Consider the following 23,078-nt stretch of genomic DNA (forward strand, 5'->3'; position numbering starts at 1 on the left):
ATTCAGTAAGTAATTAACTATTATTAGAAGTATATACCATTAGACAAAGTACTTAATCTCTGTCAATCTGTTTCCCAATTCTAAAATACTAAAAATATCTTCCTTTCAGCTATTTTGACTAGAGAAAAATATATGTAAAAACATTCTGCATTGCATTTGACATACAGCAAGCCCCCATAAAGAGGGATGTCACTGTTATTAAACAGGAGGTATTTCACTTTGTTACTCTCAGTAGCATCTAATATAGTTCTTTGCATTCAAGTATTATTTTATTAATGTCACATTTTATTGGTAAATCTTTTATACAAGTTCCTTTAAACAATAATGAAATATTCATTAGCTACAGAAATTCACTGCTTCTCCAACACAGTTCTGAAGATAATTACTGAGGATATGACTCACTTGAGTCTCACAGGAATCTCTCTCCAAACACCTTAACTAGATGCTCTTCTTAAACAACAAATTCTATAATTAGTGACCTAAATAAGAAAAACAGGTGAAAAGATTTCAGGAATCAGCTCACCTAAGTGAGAGGATGCTAAATGCAACCTACAGTAATTTTAGTACTTCTGACTGTATTAACTTCCTTCTGGTATTGTTTTTCAGAGTTCTCCTTTCAAATATAATTCTTTGCTTTAAGTAATAGGCTCCAAACTTTCCAATATTATTATTTAAAAATGTCTGAATTCACAAACCTACAAGAGCTTACACAAAGAATGGTATGCTTCTTTGGAGACTACCCTAATACAGAGATCAAAGGCAAGGGCAACAAGGCCAGATCAAGCTGTGGCAGACTGGGTGGAGACCAGACAATATTAAGAGGAAATTAACTAAACTACTTTTTCTCCCTTCTCCCTCAAACTTCCCCCCAACTCTATCCCTTTACCTTTTGTTACCATTATTCTTTCCTACGTTTGTACCACTCTTATGAAATAAGACCACTAGAATAAACAACCAGGAATACAAAAGTATTTCAGTTAGTGCTATGTATTTCCATACACCAACTGCAGAGAATAGGTTCTAACTCAAAATCATTCTGAATACATTAAATGAATATATACATGCTCAGGCATTTTAAACCACTGACATTAGTCATCTACTTACTTATCCGATGCTTCCTCAACTTTTGTAAGTTAGAAACCCAAATAAACAGGGTTCTTAGAAAGTTTTAAATTAAAATAATAGGTAAGGCTCTAAATAAGAGCTGAAAACGTCCGGGTGCCAACGCTCAGGCATTTTAAGCAATTGGTATTAGTCACCTATTTACCATGACAAACAAAAAATCTATTATGACATGTTAGAAGTATATTTTATGTAATTCAAATTAACTGTCCCTAAATGATGCTTTTTACTCCCCAAATAGGACACTTTCTCTACTGGGAATTCAGTGATTAAAAGACAATTTAGCTATACAAGAAGCAATAGAGTGTAGCAGTTAAGAGCATGGGCTGCTTGCTTCTATATTATTTATGTTGCTTTGGGCAAGTTTCTTAATTTCTCTGTGCCTAAAATTCCTCATCTGTAAATGGTGATAATACATAATAGTATCTACCTCCTTACTATAATATAGAATTTTTGGTAATTGTGGATATGGTAAAGTCTTTTCTAAGATAACACAAAACCCAGACGGCAAATAGGAAAAGATAAACAATTCTAATTGCATTAAATCATTTTATATAAAATCTCCTTTAAATCAATAAGAATAATAAACAAATCATTAGAAAAATTACTCTGATATCTGAACAGGTAATTCAGAGGACTATAACTGATTAATAAGCAAACAAAAAGAAGCCTGGCTTCACTAGTAATTAAAGCACTCACTTCAAACTGAAACAAAATACAATGTTTTTGCTTGGCAAAAATTGAAAACAGATATTATACAGTATTTGGAAAAGATATAAGAAAATGAGAATTCTGACATACTATTGGTGGAAATGAAAACTAGCACAATCTTCTGGGGGAAATCTGAAAGTTCATATCAAAACTTTAAATGTGCAAACTTTGAACAAATGATTTTACTTCTAGAACTATTCTACATGAGTAATCACAAAAATCTGTATATTATACAGTACATAATGATTCTACCTTTATTTAAAAACAAATTCTAATTATACACAGATGTTTATTTATAGAGCAAGCAAAAAATGTATGAAAGATTATACACCAAACAACAGTGGTTACACCTAGGGAATGGGATTAGAGGAAAAGTAAAGAGGAATGGGTCTTTTTATTTTCTATACTTCATTATCAGTTAAAAATGTTTTAAATTATCTTGTGTTACAACTTCAGGATTCTAAAAACAAAGATTTTTTTAAAGAAATAAAATCAAAGTCTAGAAGCAAAGACAAGTCTTAAAATACAAAGCAAAGTCAATACAAGTTTATCTTATCTTACTACCCCCTAGAGTCATCATTGGTCCTATTTCCCAAATTCCTTTTGTAGATACTTGGAAAGATCACATTTCCTAGAACCTGGGAGAGGCCATAAGAGTGAACAGTGAGTTGCTAAGTGTAAGTGATGTGAATCTCTTCTAGGCATAACATACAAATACCATGAAAGACTTTCTTATACTTTTATACCTCTGGCAACCAGCAACTTTCAAGATGGTGGGACGCTATCAAACTGGATCCCTGAATGATGAGCACAGTACCCCTGTCAGTCTTTAATGGATATACAGAGTGAGCAAGAAATAACTATTGCTGTTTTAGAACAACCTAGCATATCCAAATGATACACTTCCATAACTAGAATGTAATCTATATTCATTAACAGGATGATGTGAAATATAAAGCCTATTAGCTGCTTAGTGTACAAACGTAAGCTAACTTAGTACAAATCTATGAGTACTGTCTTGCTCTTAGCAGCAAAGACCATTAAAACTGAATTTCCCATAAACTTAATAAGTAAATGGACAAAGCAATGATCCCCAGAGAAATGCTGGATAAATGGAAAAAGTTGGTGCCAAAAGCTAAAGTGAATTTATAGATTAACATTTTGTTTTGTTGCGGGGGGGAGTTAGATTAATTTACTTATTTATTTTTAGAGGAGATACTGGGGATTGAACCCAGGACCTTGTGCATGCTAGGCATGAACTCTACCATTTGAGCTATATCCTCCCCCAGATTAACATTTTTGATAACATTTCATCAAGGTAAAGCATTGGTTTAGCCAAAGGAAAAACTAATTAAATATACCAGAAAAGTTATTTGCCACAAAAAATTTGGTTTCGATATGTAATATGAATAAATTCATTTCTTGATATCATTTGATTGTTTCTAATCTTGCCTTTCTTGTCACCACAGTACAGCCCTTTGTGTAGTAACTAAATATAAAAAGTTACTCTTCACACTAGGCTAGCCCCTAGGGATTCTAATCACTAATCACTAACAACAGATGGAAACATTGAAAAGTTCTCCTCAACTAAATATGTTATCATCACTCTCCGGGATCTAACTAACCTTCCGATCTAACCTTTCCAAAACTGAAGTTTCAAATCTTCAATGAAAATTCTTATTATCCACCAACATTTGAATGGTATATACAAAACCAAAACCTAAAATATTTGTTGTCATTTACAGCAAAATAAGAGATCATAACTAAGACATAGTTCAGTCTGGGCAATTTTTCCTGAATGACTAAAATGAAAATAAGATTTTCAGATGCCTAAAATATTCAAAATATTTTATACCTTCAGGTTAACACTGTATGTATTATATTAATGCTTTGCTTTGGAGTTACAGAGGATTTAGTTTATTCATCTGTGAAATAAGGAAAAATAATAGTTTTAGAGGATGAGATAACACAGTAAAGATGTAAGGCACACAGTGGATATATTAAAGGCTCAAGAAATATTCATGTCTCCTCCCTTACTCTCTCAACATACAGATTTACTCACTAAAGGTACCACTGTCACACCATGTAGAATAAAGTATCTTAAATCTAACCTTCTCTAAAACATTTGATTTTCTAAATTTTTACTCCTTTATAAAGTTAAAAGCACATCAGAAGTAGAGGAAGATCAGCAGATGTGGTCATAAGCAGCAGGGGCCAGACTGTGTAGGATATTTTAACGATTGTGACTTTAATTCTGGGTGAGATGGGGAGGCATCAGAGCACTTTGAGCATAAAGTGTCATGATTTGAATGTTATGATCTGATTTATGTTTGAAAACGGTGACCGAGGATACCATATTGAAAAGTGAACATAATAAACAAAGGTGTTAGAGAAAACAAAAGCTACTGAAAAATTACAAGTGAGAGAGATGTAGATTTTGATTAACATGATAGCAGCGGAAGTGGTAAGTAGTCAGACTAGATAAATTTTGAAGGTAGAGCCAAGAGTTTTTGCTATCAGACTGATGTGTATGAAAAACAAATGAAAAGACAGGGTATCTTCTGTTTTTGGCCTGAACAACTGGAATGATAGAACTACCACTTACTGAGTTGAGTAAGACTATAGGAAAAAGAAGCCTATAGAAGAAGTTCTACTTTGGACACGTTAAGTTCGAGATGACTATGAGACATATAAGTGGAGATGCTGAATACTCAGTTGGCTACAAGCAACTGGATTTCAAGGAAAGAAGTTTGGGCTGGAAATAAATCTGAAACTTTTCAGCCTCTAGATGCTATTTTTAAAGCCATGAAACCAGATAAGATCTCCAAAGGATTAAGTGTAGACAGAGAAAAGAAAAGGACCAAAGACTGAGTCCTGAGACAACATGCCATTTATAAGTGAGGGACATAGGGAAGAACTATCAAAGGAGACAGAGAGGTAGGAGGAAAATGAAGAATGTGGTATCTTAGAACACAAATGAAGAGAGTGTTTTAAGGAGAAAAAAATGAACAAATTGAGTCATGCTGCTGATATCTGAGAACGCAGAAATAAACCAAAACACAAGAAGGATATATGCACAAAAGCATTCAATATAGTACTCTTTTTTTTTTTGTAGATTGTAGGTGCTTTTATTTTATTTATTTCTAAAGTTGAAATATAGTCAGTTACAATGTGTCAATTTCTGGTGTACCAATATGGCAATCTTTATTAAGAGAAGAAAACCAAGACAAGCTAAACATCTCCTAATATGAATTGAGTAAATAATAAACACACTCAATAGAATGTAACACAGCTACTGCTTGTGACATACTATTCTATGTTAAAAATTTGAAATATAACTAACATGTAACAATCACACCCACACAAAAATATATACACCTTTTTAAAAAAAAAAATAGAAGTAAATACAGCAAAGTAAAACATAGTGTTGAAAATATGGGATTATTAGTATTTCCTCTTTACTTTTCAAATAACAAAAACAAAATGTTCCCTAAAATGTTGGCCTAGAGTGTCTACTATAATTGTATAGCTTTGTTCATAGACTATTCTTATATACAAAAGCAAAGATGGAAGCATCAATAATGATGAAAAAAGTCAACTATTTCCTCATTTAAATAAAAGGTCTGGAAAGTCTGGATTATTAGATATGTACATATACACATATACATACACACACACACACACACACGTAATAATGACACACTATGTCATTTGCCAGGTTACATTTAGCCCTAAATCATCCTATTTTGCACCTAAATTGCTGGGACACAATGAAGGTATATCATCATGTATATTTTTGACAGTGAGATTTTAAAGGAAAACTACTGTCCTGAAAAGTGGAGGTTGAAATTTCTCAGCCTCCATCTGCATCTAACCTTCCAGATATAGATGCAGAATTGCCAGAGATAGATATGTGTGTATATGATTGTTCTATTCTCCAAACATCCAACTCCATCTAAAACTATTATAGCCAATACATTATCATGTCCACAATTCTTCCATCAAGTCCACAGTCAACACATTTAAGGTGAAAATGATTATACAAATTCTGTATTTATAGCTTGATAATTTGTATAATGCAGTTTAAGTGTTACCCAACATGCTCAAGGCAATGTTAATGGATAGTGTTGGACACTGGGACTCCAGGCATGTATATGAAATTTTACATTAGTTCTTTTGGTAATAATTCTCCTTATATCTTATTGGTATGTAATTTGACATATCATATAGACTCTTAAAGGCACAAGCTACAGTAGAAAAATTATACCTTATATCTACCAATTCTTTATAATACAGAATTTTGTAAAAAGTTAATTGAGTAAATGGCATAGTATTTCAAGTAAATGGGATAATGAATCCATAATTTGAAGGGGCTGAAAGGCTGCCCCTTGTATCAATAAAATGTACTATATTTTGAATACATCCTGAGAAAAACATATGAAGAGTCAATGAGAATATATTCAACAAGTTTTAAAACATATTCAAACCCTTTCTCCCTCATTTTAAACTGTAGTTCTGGTTACAATATATCACCATAAAAAAGCAAGTTTCAAAGTTACAAACATAAGGGGGGCAGGGCATAGCTCAGTTGTAGAGCGCATACCTGGCATGAAAAAGGTCCTGGGTTCAAACCCCAGTTACCTCCATTTAAATAAATAAATAAATCTAATTACCAACCCCCCAACACCAAAAAAAAAAAAAAGTTACAAACGTACATATGTGTGTGTGTGTATATATGTATGTGTGTATACACATGGACATATGTATATATACAGAGTATAGTAGCACTTTAAAATATACGTATGGAAAAGTCTTTAAAAAAATCAAGGTATTAAATAAAGGTCCTTATATTCAAGTGAGCAAGATTATTTTTTAAATTTTCTTTCTTCCTATATTTGTATAAAATAAGCGTGTACATTTTTTTCATAAACTTTTATTTTTGAATAGTTTTTGTTTTAGAGAAAAATTGCAAAGATACTACAGAGGATTTCCTGTATATCCCTCACCCAGTTTCCACTATTATTAACATCTTACATTACCACAGTACATTTGTTAAAACTAAGGGACCAATACTGGTACATTACTATCAACCAAACTCCACATTTTGTTAGGATTCCACTAGTTTGCCCTAAGGTCCTTTTACTGTTCCAAAATCTCATCTACAATACTACATCATAGTTAGCAGCACATTACATACATTGGGCTTTGTGTCTTTAAGCTACTCTGGGCTATGACAGTTTCTCAGACTTTCCTTGTCTCTGATAACCTTGACAGTTTTGAGGAATACTAGTCAGGTATTTTGTAAATTGTCCCACATTTTGAGACCCTCTGATATTTTTCTCCTGATTAGTTAGACTAAGACTGTGAGGTATTTGGAGGAAAACCAGAGAAGTGGTGTGCCATTCTCTCAAATCACATCGATACTATCAGTATGACTAATCACTGATTATGTTAATTTATATTACCTGAGGTAGTGTTTGTATATTTCTCCATTGTAAAGGTACTTTCCCCTCTCTGTACAGCTTTCGAAGTAAGAAAAATTGAAGGGTTTAAATTTTTTTAAGTTGGAATTTCATATTAGTTAATGGGTAACACAGTCACATGATCCAAAATTCAGTGCAAAAGGCACTGAAAAGTATCCCTTCCTCCTGTCTCTCCCTAGCTTCCAAGTCCCATCCCCAATGAACCTATATTTACAGATTTCTTAATTTAAAAAAAGTACTTATGTTAGGGTCAGACATGAAGATCCTATGCTGAGAAGTCAGTCTGGTTCAGGTAACATTTTCATAGTGATTTATGAATATCTTACCTATATAAGTATCTATAAAGAAATAATTATATACTTCTAAAATACTTCTATCTCGTCTCTCCCCTCCCATATATATATATGCAAACATATCCTGTGTCTTTTATATAAGAAAGATGTGTCACTCCACAAAATACATGTTTGGAGAAAACTCTAACCCAAAAAGATACATGCAGCCCAATGTTCATAGCAGCACTATAGTCAAGACATGGAAGAAACCTAAATATCCATTCACAGGTGAATGGATAAAGAAGACGTGGGGTGTGTGCGTGCGTGCGTGTGTGTGTATATATGTGTGTGTATGTATGTGTGTGTAATGGAATATTACTCTTAAAAAAAGAATGAAATAAAGAATGAAATAAAGCCATCTGCAGCAACATGGATGGACCTAGAGATAATCTTATTAAGTAAAGTAACTTAGAGAAAGACAAATATCATACGGTATCACTTATATGTGGAACCTAAAAAAATGACACAAATGAACTAATTTACAAAACAAGAGTCAGACTCACAGACATAAATCTTTAAGTTATTCTTGTAGGTTTAGTGATAAGTTAAAGTATAATACAATCAAAATCCTCTTCAACAACATTTGTACTGCCAACTAAAGAATGTCACTCATCATCCAGCTTTGTAAGAATTAAGTCACTAGCCTCTACAGTCTCTGACCTTCAATACATCCTGAAAGGAGTTCAGGACGGAGATCAGGAATAAGCTACCCTGTGATCTGTGAAAACTAGCAGGACAAAGCGTCAGGTAGTTAGATATTTTCAGGAGTAAATTTTATGAACCCTTTTTTTTCCCCCATCTTCCCATACTTAGAAAAGCATTAAAATCATTAACTAATATATCTGTGCCTTGTGACTAACAATAACCTCCAACAAGGTGTGTGCTTGACTGCAGGTACCTCTTCTCCAAAATCACATATATGCTGACCTCCCACCTTACCTCTTCAGAGCAGTTCCTCAGAGCTATCTGAGAGGCTATCTCCCAGGCTATAGACTTCATTAAGTCCAGAAATAAATCTGAAACTCACAGCTCTCATGCTGCACATTTTTATTTCAGTAGACAGCCCCATAAAGTAAAATTTAAGTAATTAGTTATTTCCTCAGCTTTTCAGAATGGGGATGGTTAAAACAATAAAAATCACTGTAACAATAGTAACAAATTTAAATGTCTTAAGTATATCAAAAGGTCTTCCACCATTTTCCTTAACAATAAACACAAGGAATAAAGTCCATCAAATTATTAATAGTACTGTACTAAACAAACAATAAAATATCTGGGAATAAATTAAACCAAGGATGTGAAACACTTTAACACTAAAAATTACAAAACACTGTTGAAAGAAATTAAAAAGAACCTAAATAACAAGAAAGACATCTTGTGTTCATAGATAGAAAGACTTAATATTAAGATGTCAATAGTACCCAAAGCAACCTATGGATTTCAATCCCTTTCAAAATTCCAACAGCCCCCTTTTCTTTTCTTTTTTCTTTTTTTTGCAGAAATGGAAAAGCCCAATCTTCAAATTCATGGAACTGCAAGGGGCCCTAAGTAGCCAAAACAATCTTGGTTTTTAAGAACAGTACAAAGTTGGAGGACTCATACTTTCCAATTTTAAAACTAACTACAAAGCTATAGCAATCAAAACAGTATAGTATTGACATAAGGACAGATACATGGATCAATGGAACAGAACTGAGAGTCCAGAAATAAATCTGTATATCTGTGGCCAAATGATTTTTGACAAGAGTGCCAATTCCATTCAATGGGGAAAGATCAGTCTCTTCAACAAATGGTTCTTGCACAACTGGACTTCCACATGCAAAAGAATGAAGCTGGATCCCTACCTCACACTACATACAAAAAATTACCATAAAATGGCTTAAGAATAAGACCTAAAACCATAAAACTCTTAGACTGACAATGGATTCTGAGATATGACACCAAAAGCATACGTGACAAGAACTAGATAAACTGGATTTCATCAAAATCAAATACTGTTGTACATCAATGGACAGAATTTAAAAAATAAAAACAGAATAAGAGAAAACATTTGGTGTCTTAGTCCATTCAGGCTACTATATAATAAGATACCAGAGAATGGGTGGCTTATAAACAACAAACTTTTTTTTTCACCTTAAAGGTAGGAAGTTAAATATTTATTCTGCATGAAACACTTTTAACAGTTGCTGGCACAGAGTATGCACTCAATAAATATTAGTTATTATTGTTAGCTATATTGGTTCTGCATATTAAATTTAATAAAATTTTATTATCTACTTTGTACCAGGCACTTTACTAAGTGGTGAGGCTACAGTGGCACGTGGGTAAGATAGATATGGTCACTGACTTCTTGGAGTTAACCATCTGAAGGTCCATTAAGTAAACTTGAAAGGGTTTTTCTTTTTTTTTTTTATTTTAAAAGAAAAACCATGAGAAAACAGACTTGTTAGTCTGTGGGATCAGGAAAGGCCTCCCTAAAGAAGTGATGTTTAAGCTGAAACTTGAAATAGGAGTAGGGATTAATCAGGCCAAGGGGTATGCAGTATGTATGTATGAGTGTGTATCATGTCTATGTTATAGGAGGATGGTGGCATAAAGAACATTCCAGAAAGTGAAAGCATCACTAAAGAGCCTTGTGGTGGGAAGAAGCATAGGCTATGGAAACAGAAAAGAGGGTAAAGGGGTGAAGTACAGTCAGGGAGAAATTAACTTGGAATAAGCCTATTAGTTTAGACTTCATCTAAAGGCTGTGAGAAGACTTTGAAACATTTTAAGCAGGAAAGTGACATGGGTAGACTACTCTTTCCCTTGACATTGAGGACTTTCCTCAGCATGGCTCTTTCTTTAAAGAAATTTATATACACTTTAGTCTTTCCTATTAGATGGTAACTTTAGGTTTCTTATCTTAATCTTAAACAATAAACATTTATTTCTCAAAGTTCTGGAAACTAGGAAGTCCAAGGTCATGGTGCTGACAGATTCAGTAATAGATGTGAATCCACTTCTTAGATGGCTATCTTTTTGCTGTAATGTCACTTGGTGGAAGGAGGGCGGGATCTCTCTGGGTTCTCTTTCATAAGGATACTAATTACCTCCTCAAGCCCCATCATTTAATACCATCACCTGGGAGTTGATTTCAACATATAAATTTGGGAGGGATACAGACACTCAGTCCACAGTATTCGGAAATCATCTATCTGACAGGGAGTTAATATTCAGAATATATAAAGAATTCCTACCACTCAACAACAAAAAGACAAACAACCTAATTAAAAAATGGATAAATGTTTAAGGGTACAAACTTACAACCAATAGATAAAGACATCCAGGAGATACAATGAACAGCATAGTGATCATTGACAAAATACTGTATCACAAACATCAAAGATGCTAAGAGACTAGATCTTAATTGTTCCCACCACACACACACACACACACACAAAAGATAATTATGTGACATAACAGAGTTGTTAGTTAATGGTACAACAGTAATCACACTGCGATATACAAATGTATCAAATCAACATGCTGACCAATACTTAAAGGGAGAACACTTTCGTCCCAACTGTGGCTGAGCTGATCCAGAACAAGTTATAGGGAGAAGTGGAGAAATATCAACAGCTACAGAAAGACTTGAGTAAATCCATGTCAGGGAGGCAGAAGCTAGAGGCACAACTAATAGAAAATAATATCATGAAGGAGGAACTCGTCCTGCTGGATGGGTCCAACATGGTCTTTAAACTTCTGGGTCCTGGGATGGTCAAACAAGAGCTGGGGGATGCTCGGGCCACAGTAGGGAAAAGGCTGGACTATATCACACCTGAAATTAAGCCATGTGAATCCCAGCTCTGGGACTTAGAGCACCAGTCAGAACAACAGAGGGAAACCCTTGCTCAGCTGCAGTAGGAGTTCCAGCAGGCCCAGGCAGCAAAGGCAGGGACTCCTGGGAAGGCCTGACCCCGTGGTAGGGGGAAGGGGAGAGGGGAGAATGAGGCAGCTCTAGGGTCTATACTGTAGCTAATAAAATGTGAAAATACCTGGCGATTTTCTAGAGAAAAAAAAAATGCTGTACACCTTAAACTTACACAATGCTATATGTCAATTATATCTCCATAAAAATAAAATTTTTAAAAATGGACAAAGAACTTGAGTGGATATATCTCCAAAGATATACAAATGGACAATAAGCACAAGAGAAGATGTTCAACAGCATTTATCATGTGGGAAATGGAAATCAAAACCACAATGAGATACCACTTTACACCCACTAGGATGGCTATAATTAAAAAAATAAAACAAAACAAAAAACAGTAAGTGCTGGCAAGGATGTGGAGAAAGTAGAACCCTTGTATACTGCTGGTAAAATGGTGCAGCCACTATGAAAATGTTTGGCAATTCCTCAGAAAGCTAAACCATATTGAATTATACAATTATATCCAGCAATTACTCTTTTATATATATAAATTACTCATATATATATATAAATTGAAAGCTGGGACTAGAACAGATACTTGTTCACTAATATTCACTGTAGCATTGCTCACAATAGCCAAAAGGTGAAAACAACTCAAGTCTCCATCAACAGACGAATGGATAAACAAAATGTGGTGTATACATATAATGGAATATTATTTAGCCTTAAAAAGCAAAGAAATTCTGACACATGTTACAACATGAATAAACCTTAAAAACATTCTGCTAAGCAAAATAAGCAGGTAACAAAAGGACAAATATTGTATGATTCCACTGACATGAAATATCTAGAGTAGGCAAAAATCACAGAGACGGAAAGTAGATTAGCGAGGTTACCAGGGGCTGGCAGGAGAAGGGAATTGGGGGTTGTTGCTCAATGGTCACAGAGTTTGTGATTGGAGTCATAAAAACGTTCTGGTGATAGTTTAACTATACTGTGAATGTAACTAATGCTACTAAGTTGTACTTGAAAATAGTTAAAATGGCAAATTTTATATGTTTTACCATAATTTTTTAAAGTTAACAATACAATATATCCAAACCAACTAAGCTGTACACTTTAAATAGGTGAATTGTATGATACAGGAATTATAGCCAATAAAGCTGTTAAAAACAGTTTACTAACCTAAATTTAAAATTGCATTGATTAGGTATCACTGATTTGGCATGTATGATAACCGAGTCAAAGGCTGAGCTGAAACTGACCTTGATATTATTTTAAAATTAAAATGAAAGACAAGATTGTTGAGAACTCTAAACTTCTTAATTATGCTTCTAATTATTTAAAGTTTACTCTAAGGTTCTGTCCAACTCTAAAATTCTAGGATTCCAACTATTCTAAAAGTACCCTTTATATTTAGTTATAGACTATTCTTATATTTTCATTGAAGCATATCCCTAAAGAGACTTTCTTTACAATACCTGTGTGGTCCTAACTCAACAGTCAAGATATAAAATACACTTGTAAAAAACTTAAGTTACATTTCTTTTAAAGTAGTGCCTTTACAATTTCAAACCACCCCACAGTTTTCCCCAACCTAAATTCAAAGTACTATTACTCAATAAATAATAAGTTATATAGCACAGGGAACTATATTTAATATCTTGTAGTGACTTATGGTGAAAAAGAATGTGAAAACGAATATAGGTATGTTCCAAATGACTGAAGTATTGTGCTGTACACCAGAAATTGACACATCATTGTAAACTGACTATAATTTAATTTTTAAAAAAGTACTATTACTCAGTAGTAACCAAACATATCATTCAAAGTGGTACACACTGATAGTAACTAAGTGTAACACTGGCTTTTCTCATACCATAAGCAAAAGTGCTGTAAGTACTATAAGCATCATGCAGGTCAATCCTGTCACTTTACAAATAAGAAAACTGAGAACAAAAGAGGTGATTTGCCCAAAGTAAACAGCCAATGGTACCACCAGGAAAGAACTCAAATCTTTCTAGTTTCAAAGTCTGGTTGTCTGTCTAACTTAGAAATCATCTACTTTCAGGGATAATTAAAGCCTGGGAGAGGCAGTAAAATGAAATAAACAAGGAAGAGGAGGAGCAATAAGAGTAACATGTACTCAAGTCAATCAAAGGGATATTTTATAAAAAGGGGGAAGGAAAGAAGATACAGAACCAAGGAAATGCAAAGTCACTGAAGTGAGAAGAGGACAGTTTCAACGAAGGTATGATCAAAACGGCCAAATTCAGAAGAAAAGTCAAAGAGAACAAGATTGAAAAGTGTCTAGATTTGGCAATTACAAAGTCACTGCTAACCTAATATACATGTGGGGCGAGGGTGGCAAGTAAGGAGTTGAGGATATGGAAATCAAGAAGTGTTCTCTGTTCTTTCAAGAAGGCTGGCAGAAAAGAAAGATAAAAGGAGGGTGGAGATCAGCCAGAAGACACTAGAACACGGTCTCTTTTCCTGTGTTATAGAATACCTACATACCTATATGCAGAGAGAAAAAAAAGACTGCTAAAGGTTTGCAAAATAGCTACCCTTGCTTCAAACAGTATGAGATCTAATTCTCCTTCACAAAGTGATACAGGCTATGGCATGGGATAGTTGTGAGGAGAAGAGGCAGTCTTTCTTATTTTTCCTTGAATCCACCAACATATAGAAAAGAAACTTGCACAAAGGAAGCACTAATAAATGTTTGTTGACTGGACATTTTAATTCTATTTCCATGTTACCTGTCCTATTAAAGCCCCCATATCCTTCTTGCTGCTCCCATGGGTGCATACTGGAACAGAAACTGTGTCTAAAACAAAATACTTACCGTCAAACAATTATTATATTAAGCGCAATTAAGAGCAAGCAATAAATGTTATGTTCTAATATTTCTGTTAAGGCAATATATTCCAAAATGTTCATGTCATTTATTTACAGGCTTATTTTTAACCTCACATAGAGTATACATAAATTATGTATGTATTCTTGTAATCTTAGCTGTCAATATCCATCTCATAGACAAATAAAAAGTTTAAAAAACAAAAACGAATTAAGTCTATTGTATTCAAGATTCTACAAAGTCATCTTTTTTCCTTTTTTAAATTTTTTTAATTGAAGTACAGTTAGTTTACAATGTTGTATCAATTTCTAGTGTACAGCACAATACTTCAGTCATATAGGAACATACATGTATTTGTTTTCATATTTTTTCACCATACATTACTGCAAGATATTGAATATAGTTCCCTGTGCTAACAGTATAAACTTGTTATTTATCTATTTTATGTATATTAGTTAGTATCTGCAAATCTAGAACTGCCAACTTATCCCTTGCCATCCCCTTCCTCCTACCATAACCATAAGTTTGTTTTCTATGTCTGTGAGTCTGTTTCTGTTTTGTAAATAAGTTTGTTTGTCTTTTTTTTTTTTAGATTCCACACATAAGTGGTATCATCACAATGTCATCTTCATTGCCTCTAGAAAGGATTCAAAGAGTAGATCATTTAACTATAAGGGGGAAATAAGAGTCTCTTCAACATGTGTGAGTGCTATGCGAGACGGTCAAAATTCATGAATTCTTAGATATCATAACACTCATATTTAATTTCTTCCAGCAGATAAATCAGAATATAATTCTTCTTTCGTGGACAGAAATTTAATATATGCAATTTACTGACCTGGAGGACTCCAAGGAATATTAATTTGTAACTGAAACCAAAACAGTGTTAGTCTAATTTAGTTTAGCACTAATTCTTTTCTTTTAACCAAAAGAGCTTTAATAATGTTTAGTTGAGAAAATATAAATGACATTTATAACAGTCCTAAATGTTAAATATTGCTATTATTTATAGACACTATAAATGCTTAAATGATTTTCTGTGATTTCTTAACTTGTTATGTACAGTACTTAGAAAAGAACCCATACACAGGTTTAAATATTTTTGATCATGTTGAGGAAAAGAAAATATAATCACAGTTCTAGTCAGCAGATATTTCTTGTTCTGATGAAATACGTAAATGACATATGGGAAGCCCTTCTATTTAGGGAAATAAAAGTCAATACAAAATAAGAGCAGGTTCAACATTCAGGAAGTGAATTCTATTCATTTTTTCTATGATCAGCTTTTCTTTGTGACACTGCTCAAATGCTGAGTGAAGTTGTTTTCTGGAAAAGCCCTTGTTTGCATGCTGAGATGATGCAAAGCGTAAGTTAGCATGGTGCCCAAGAACCGCACACTTTTTCAGATGGAGGAGCTGATGGTTCATCAAGAACGCTTGCTAAGAATAAAGATTTTACTCTAACTCTCTATCTTCCTTGAGTTTCTTCTAGCATGAATTGATCCCTATCTTACTTGGGTATTGTAAAGCATGGATAAAAATTGGAGAAAACGCTGAAACTGAACTAAATCCTATGTAAGTCATCAATGAATATATTTCTCTCAAATTGCTAATTTTGAGTACTTTATTGTTTAATCAGTTGTTCTGTGGTCACCTGACTATTTAAACTAAAATAAATTATGGACCACAAATCAAATGCTGAGCACTGTTACAGGGGCTGGATACAGAAAGCTGAATGAAGTAAGTCCTGTCTTCAATAGAAAGCATTGTCTAATAGGAGATACAAATTATCTTCATCTAATTATAATGTCTGTAGCACTAATTCTTTTATCTATACTTCATCTGCAGTTCTCATCAACAGTTCTCAAACAATGTTATCTAGTCTAATTTAGTTTAGCACTAATTCTTTTATACTTCATCAATATATCTTGTAATAACCTTTAATAAAAAAATATATGAAAATGAATATATGTATGTATATGCATGACTGGGACATTGTGCTGTATACCAGAAATTGATACACTGTAATTGACTGTACTTCAATCAATCAATCGATTGATCGATCAATCAACTAACTAACTAACTAACTTCATCAACAGTAAAAGAAAACCACTTTCTACTAACAAGTAATTTTTCTTTTAGGCAGAAGGAAAAGGATAATGACATAGCCAAAATAAAAGCACAAATTAAATAAACATAATACAACACTGGGTGAGCAAAGCACTTTTCGTTAAATAACATAAGCACCTTTAAGACAAAGAATAGACAGAAAAAAATTTTTTGTGCAAGTTTTAAGAAAAAGGTTTTGGGTAATTATTTACAGCATAAAATAAGAAATGTTTCATATCAATGTTGACTGAATAGATGATCCAGAACAGGTTATACTTAGCACAAAAAGTAAACAAACAAATAAAGTAAATTCTAAGAGTTAAAAGGACTCTTGGATCCAGTAGTTCTCAAACTTTAGGGTACATAAAATTTACCTGGGAGATACTTGTTTAAAATGTAAATTCCCAAACTCACTGTCCAGATACTCATATTAAGTGGGTCTGGAATAGTGTCCAGGAATCTGCTTTTCAAACATAATTTGGTCCATAATATCACAACTGAGAAAACTATGTTAAATAATCTATTTGCCTAGAATCACATAGAATCCAGGTCTCATTAACTCAAGACAGTGGTCTTCCTACTACAACATTTAAACTACTTTATAGTTGAAAGAACTGGGACAAACAAAGAATAAATTACTAAAACATTTGATGTATTGAACAATCTTACAATACTTACTGGGTCCAATTCCCTTCTACTATTCATTCATTTAGTATTTCTTAAACTCTTAATTACAAAACAATTTAAGACATGAACCCTGTCCTGTAGAAGCAATTATCAGGTTGGGAGGACAGGCAAATACACAAAACTAATATTTAACAGCAAGGCAATACATGAGCAAGTGCTGAAATAAGTGGTATGGACAGTTACAAAAACAACTGAATTTTACTGACTTCACTCTGTACCTTCTATAGTTAGAATTTACCCGATAGAGACCATATTCAATTTCTTCTCTTTCACTGTTAAGAAAGTTGGCCTTTCATGAAGAAAAGCTGGAATAAACATCCCCCACCCCATGTTTCACACGTACACCAACACCAATACCACCATGAGAGCAACCCACATGCCAGGATAGCTTTTGTGCAGACCAAAGTTGGTATAATTTTTATGCAAAGGCCTAATCAAGAGCTTGCCCCTGTTAGAATGGTAAGAGAAGTTTCCCTCCTGGACTATATCTTCAATTGAAAGTCCTAATTCTTCATTTCCCAGCAAAAGTATCATACATCCATATATTAACCATGGCCTCGATACAGGCAAAGTATACTGCACTACCCCTTGTCTTTGGGCTAGGCCAAAGGGATGTTAGAAGAGCAGAGTCTAGAAATTGGTGGGATTGGGCTTGTCCTCTTGTGCTTCTGCCATCACTGCCATGAGATGAGCTTCCCTCACAGAGATGTTACCATTCCCTCCAGCCTGGGCACCTGAATGGGAGAAGTGGAGCAAAATAACTGCTCACTGTTGAATGCTACTATAATTCTGTGGTTGTCAGTTATTATGCAGCAAAACTGATTGAATCACAATATTTAAGAAATCTAAACAATCAAGACTGATTACATAAAGCAGCGGTTCTCAACACTGAATCAGAATCTTTGGGCTTCGGGGGAGGGTATAGCTCAATTGGTAGAGCGCATGCTCAGCACGCAGGAGGTCCCAGGTTCAATCCCCAGGCCTCCAAGCAGAAATCAATGAAGAAATCTAATTGCCTCCCTGTCGGAATACAAACAATACAAGCAAAACATGTGCTTTCGTTTAAAAAAAAAAAAAGTCTGAATACAGAATCTTTTGGGCTTCAAGTTTTAAAAATATATATAGTCCCAGAGATACTCATTCAGTACATCTAGACTGCTGGGCCAGAAATATGCATTTTATCAAGAACCACAGGTGCTCCTGCAGTGCCTACATCTTGAGATTCTCAACATTAAAAAAAAAAAAAACTAAACTAAATTTCTAGTTCCTCAACAATATTTACCAACTGCTCAAGAACAAAGAGGTAAGTCTTACTTTAGACAATGTGTGTGCTCCTTAAGAGATGTATGTAAAACTGAAATACAGTCAAGTGAATTATTTCAAATGCAGGAAGAATCAGATGACACCGACTCAGCAGAATCAGCTGATATTGGTGCCAGTTCAGCCATGGACACATCTGAGCCAGCCAAGGAGAAAGAGGATTATGACATGATATAGGACCCTGAGTTCCTTCAGAGTGTCCTGGAGAAACTTTCACACATGGATCCTAATAATGAGGCCATTCGAAATACCATGGGCTCCCTGGCCTCGCAGGCCACCACGGATGACATGTAGGAGGAAAACAAGAACTAAGACTGGTGGGAGAGGGTAGCTCAGTCTGCTCAGTGGGCTGCATAGGATGGGGCAGGATATAAGGTTAGATGTTATCTGTAACCATTACAACCTAAATAAAAAGTGCGGCAACTTAAAAAAAAATTTTTTTAACAGAAGCTGATCTTTAAATAAATATTACATTGTATTATCCTTTTATTAAAATTAAGAATTCATTTATAAACCGAACAAGCACATCATATTCTTCATAAATTCTAATTTTTGCATACTAACTGTTCATAGAATTAAGGAATCCAAGAACTAGATAGAGTAAGTGGAAAAGAGGGACTCAAAAGAAATAGAGGGTTTATCCATGACCCCAAAGAGGGATGGGGTATCAGTCAGTCTTCAGTATTTTTTTCCTGTTCAGCTGCACTATCTGCACCTGCTAGCTACATCACTGCATCTCTATACTCCAAATCTACACAGGCTCTATATCTAGTCACCTAGCACTTAATGAAACTGCACTAGCCACTCCAATATTAAGCAAAGCAAAGTTTTACACATTTAGAACCATGACATTTGCATAACTAATGCTGTACCAAGATCCTGTCAAGTGTCCCTACTTCTTTTCAAAGGCTGATCTGGTGAAGGCACTAACTCTACCTCAAGTTCCCAATTAGAGAAGTTGTTGCCATCATTAATGTGGTAGGTACGGGTGCAGGCTGTAATCCTGGCTCCACAATTTACTGACTGTGTGGCGAGTTATTTAAATTCTCTGTACTTCACTCGCTCTCTCTATAAAAGGAACATAATTGAACCTAGAGTAAAGAATTGTCACGAGGATCAAATAAGAAAATATATGAGGATCAAATGAAAAAGTGCGCATAGCAACACTCAATAAATACTATTAATAGTATTGTTATAGCTCTGAAATCCAGCTTCACAAATTTTGGCATCTGGTGCTACATAATACTAAAGAAAAAAGATGACTAAAACTACTTTTAAGCAGTGATTACTTTAATACATCTCTTTTAAGGGTCATTATTCTAGTATTTTATTTACCAAATAGAAATTAAGTTTATTTTTAAATCAATGTTTTTTCTCTTTTATCAATTCTGATCCAAAATGATAAGCCCGTCAACTATAAATGAGAATCTACATTCTAAGGTCAAGAATTACAAACGACATTAAAAAGTCTATGCTCTGAGATTTCTGCTCTTAGAATGCTTAAGCTTAAGGCCTTTTACTCTCTTCAGATTTTACAGGAACCACACAGCTCATGACTAGAGAATTTAAATAGTTAACACAATATAAAGATATCTAGACAAAAATCATTCATTTTTACCCCAAAAAGAATTGATGATTAAGAATATTAAAATACCAGTGTCAAAACACACTGAATTCAGAATTCAAACTATTTTAACGCAACCATAACATAGACATCAACAATATCAAAAGCACAAAAGGAAAGTTCAAATTTTCTTTCAATATTTTCCCAATACAGACTTTTTAAATGGAAATAAGCAAGCAACCTAACATAGCAATGAGAAATATACTGAAAAACTACAGTTACTAAAAAAAAGTAATTGGAAAGGTGTTAATGTTTTTTCTTCGTTTTTAAATGCATAATCTATCTGGCCATTACAAACCAAATTTAACAAGTATATGTACAATTCATTCCCGAAAATTTCTAAAAGCAAGTCGCCAAAAGACTTCTTGAAAAATAATTGCAAACGGAACATGAGGTTTTTCCTAAGGTGCCTGAGAACTAAAAACAAAATATCCTAAGGAAATGATGACTACCATTTCCCTTTAAGTTTCAGTAAAATGTCAAAAGAACTTTCAGGACTCAAATCTCCTAGAAGTCTGAAGTGAGGTCAAAGTTGTCTCAATGACAGGAAAGCCAAGAGATATCAGATGACTAAATAAAAAGTTACCGAAAATACTTATAAGCCCAACAGTAATTCCAAAAGCATACAAAAAACGAATGTCCAGATTGAAGAAAAAATGGAAATACAATAAAATATTTTGGAACAAAATCAGGCTAATGATAATAATAAACAGTATTATACAATGCACTAAGACTCTCACAGTACTGGCTTCCTCGACATTAATCCAATTCATTCGGGAACACTTTGGAATAATGAAAGTAACATGGATTCCCATAGAGTGATCTAAATCTAAAAATAAGGTTCAAGTGTATGTTACATAGTTGATGCTCTTTTTACTCTAAGCCAAATCCACTTCTTTATATTAAAAAAAAAATCTACAGCTCTCCTTCCAAAGATCTCATAATAGACACTGTTCACTGGTGATTAAAATATTTTTAATCCTTGCATTACCTCACAGCTAAAAATGTCAAGATACCACACCCAATATGTCTTTCCCCCACACACACGTGGGGGGTGTGGGGGGTGGGGAATACGACGAGTTGGGATCCAAAACTACACAAAAATGTGAAAGGTTATTTCCCTGGAAGGCCTGGGAAATGCGCGCAGGTACAGGGCGATCGGGGGACGCGTCGCCAAGGGCGAGCGCAGGCCTCGGCCTCTGCGGGCTCCCACCCTCGCCACCCACAGGGGAAGTGGCCCCGACACGCCGCCCGGAGCTACTCACCCGCCGCAGCGCTGACCAGCAGGACGGTCCACAGTAGCGAGGGCACCCGCCGGGGCCGCTGCAGCGACGAAGTCATCCCTGGGCCAGCCGAGAAGCAGGAGAGCAAAGAAATATGGAAAGTAAACACGGGCGGAGAAATCCAGCCAGGAGGCTAGTCTCCTCTCTCGTCTGACTTATCTGGCCCGTATTACAATGCAGTTTGAAAGGACAAATAGCACATGAGAGGACCGAGCTGCAGAGCTTTCATTCCGCCGCAGAAACTCCCTTCACTTCTCTCCCTCGCGGCCGGGGGGGTTCATTCGCTTTGGCCCCCCAAACTGAAGGCATGTCTGTGGGGAGAAGCAGGGAGACAGGAAGAAAGCCCCGCAGTTATTTCCCTCGTAGTTTCACGATATCAAAAAAATATCCAGGTCTGGGAGAAAACATATCCAGGATGCCGAGGGTTGGGGAGCGGGGACTCGACGGGGGTGCCGAGCATCAGAACAAGTTCCCGACTGCCGGGAAGGGCGAAGCCGGGCGGGCGGAGGCGGCGGCGCCCTGCGGCCCGAAGCGCATCGCCCGTGGCTCCGGGAGGGCAGGATTCCTTTTAAGTTTCGCTTCGGTGCTTCCTTTACTCCGATTTCGAGCACAGCAAATCCTCTTCCTCGACTGGATCGAAAAAGGTGCCTGCCTCCATGGACGAACCCACCGCCTGCACACCTTCGCGGAACAATCCTGCGAGGGTCCGGCAGGTCCCGGTTGGGGGGCTGAGGGGCGGTGGGAGGCGGGGGAGGGGAGGGGAGGGGAGGGGTCGGCGGGCTGGGCCCCGAGCTCCCCGAGACAGCGGGCGGAGGGAGGTAAGGGGAGGCTGCCCTTTCTGGCCCTCCCGAGTGCTCTCCTCTCCCTTTCTCTCCCTTTTTTTTTTATTGCTGCCGCTCCATCTTGCCTGAGGTAGACTCCACCGTGAAAGCCTCGTCTTCTCCGTCAATGGCTCCAGTGAGGGAATCACAACCGCCCCGAGGAAGCCGCCGCTGCCGCCTCGTTTTCCCGCAGCTCTAGGCTCCGGGCGGAGCTCGGGCGTTGTGAGCTGAGGGCGGGGGGCGGCGGGAGGGCGGATGTAGGTGGCTGAGGAGGGGGGTGGGCAACCAGGCGGCGAAACACCCCGCGCCCCTCCGGGAAGCACTTCCAGTGGCTCCTAGCAGACCAGACACAAAGAGGGGAGTCGCCGCAGCTGCCAGTCTGCGGCGCTCCCGGTCACCGGAGTCGCCCCGCCTCCGCCGCCGCCTCCACCTCCTCCTCAGTCTCCGGCTCTTCCCGGCCCAGTCTGTCTCAGGCCCGTGGTGCAGCGCGGGCGGCGGCGGCGGCGGCGGCGGCGGCGGCTGCGCGACCAGCCCGGCACCGCGCCTGCGTGCTCGCGGCCCCGCCCGGCCCCGCCCCTCGATCCCCGGCTAGCTGAGGCGGACTCCGGGGCCCTGGAGCTGCGTGCCTCCCTGGAGCAGCTGAGGGCGAGGGCAAGGCGGGGCCGGCAGCCCGCGATGGGCAGCAGTGATCTTTCTCCTTCACATACGCACACACACACCCCTTCCATACGAGCACGCTTGGGATTTCTGTGTGTGTTTAAGAGAAGGCGACCGCATCTATTGTCCAGCCTTTGGCAAACTCTTCTCGGTGATT

At 36.4% G+C, this 23,078-nt stretch overlaps 1 protein-coding gene and 1 pseudogene across 1 annotated transcript in view; one reads left to right on the plus strand and one right to left on the minus strand.

Moving 5' to 3' along the window:
- BMPR2 (bone morphogenetic protein receptor type 2) overlaps positions 1 to 22,738 on the minus strand; it is a 167,802-nt gene extending 145,064 nt beyond the window's left edge. Inside the window, exon 1 of the mRNA XM_010971833.3 lies at positions 21,426 to 22,738. Coding sequence (XP_010970135.2) covers positions 21,426 to 21,501 — 76 coding nt within the window. The 5' untranslated portion in view covers positions 21,502 to 22,738. The remainder of the gene's footprint in view (positions 1 to 21,425) is intronic.
- LOC123613331 (prefoldin subunit 6 pseudogene) lies at positions 4,280 to 11,756 on the plus strand (annotated as a pseudogene).
- Positions 22,739 to 23,078: the final 340 nt, after the last annotated feature.

Source organism: Camelus bactrianus, chromosome 5 (assembly GCF_048773025.1).
Source record: "Camelus bactrianus isolate YW-2024 breed Bactrian camel chromosome 5, ASM4877302v1, whole genome shotgun sequence".
Lineage (NCBI taxonomy): Eukaryota > Metazoa > Chordata > Mammalia > Artiodactyla > Camelidae > Camelus > Camelus bactrianus.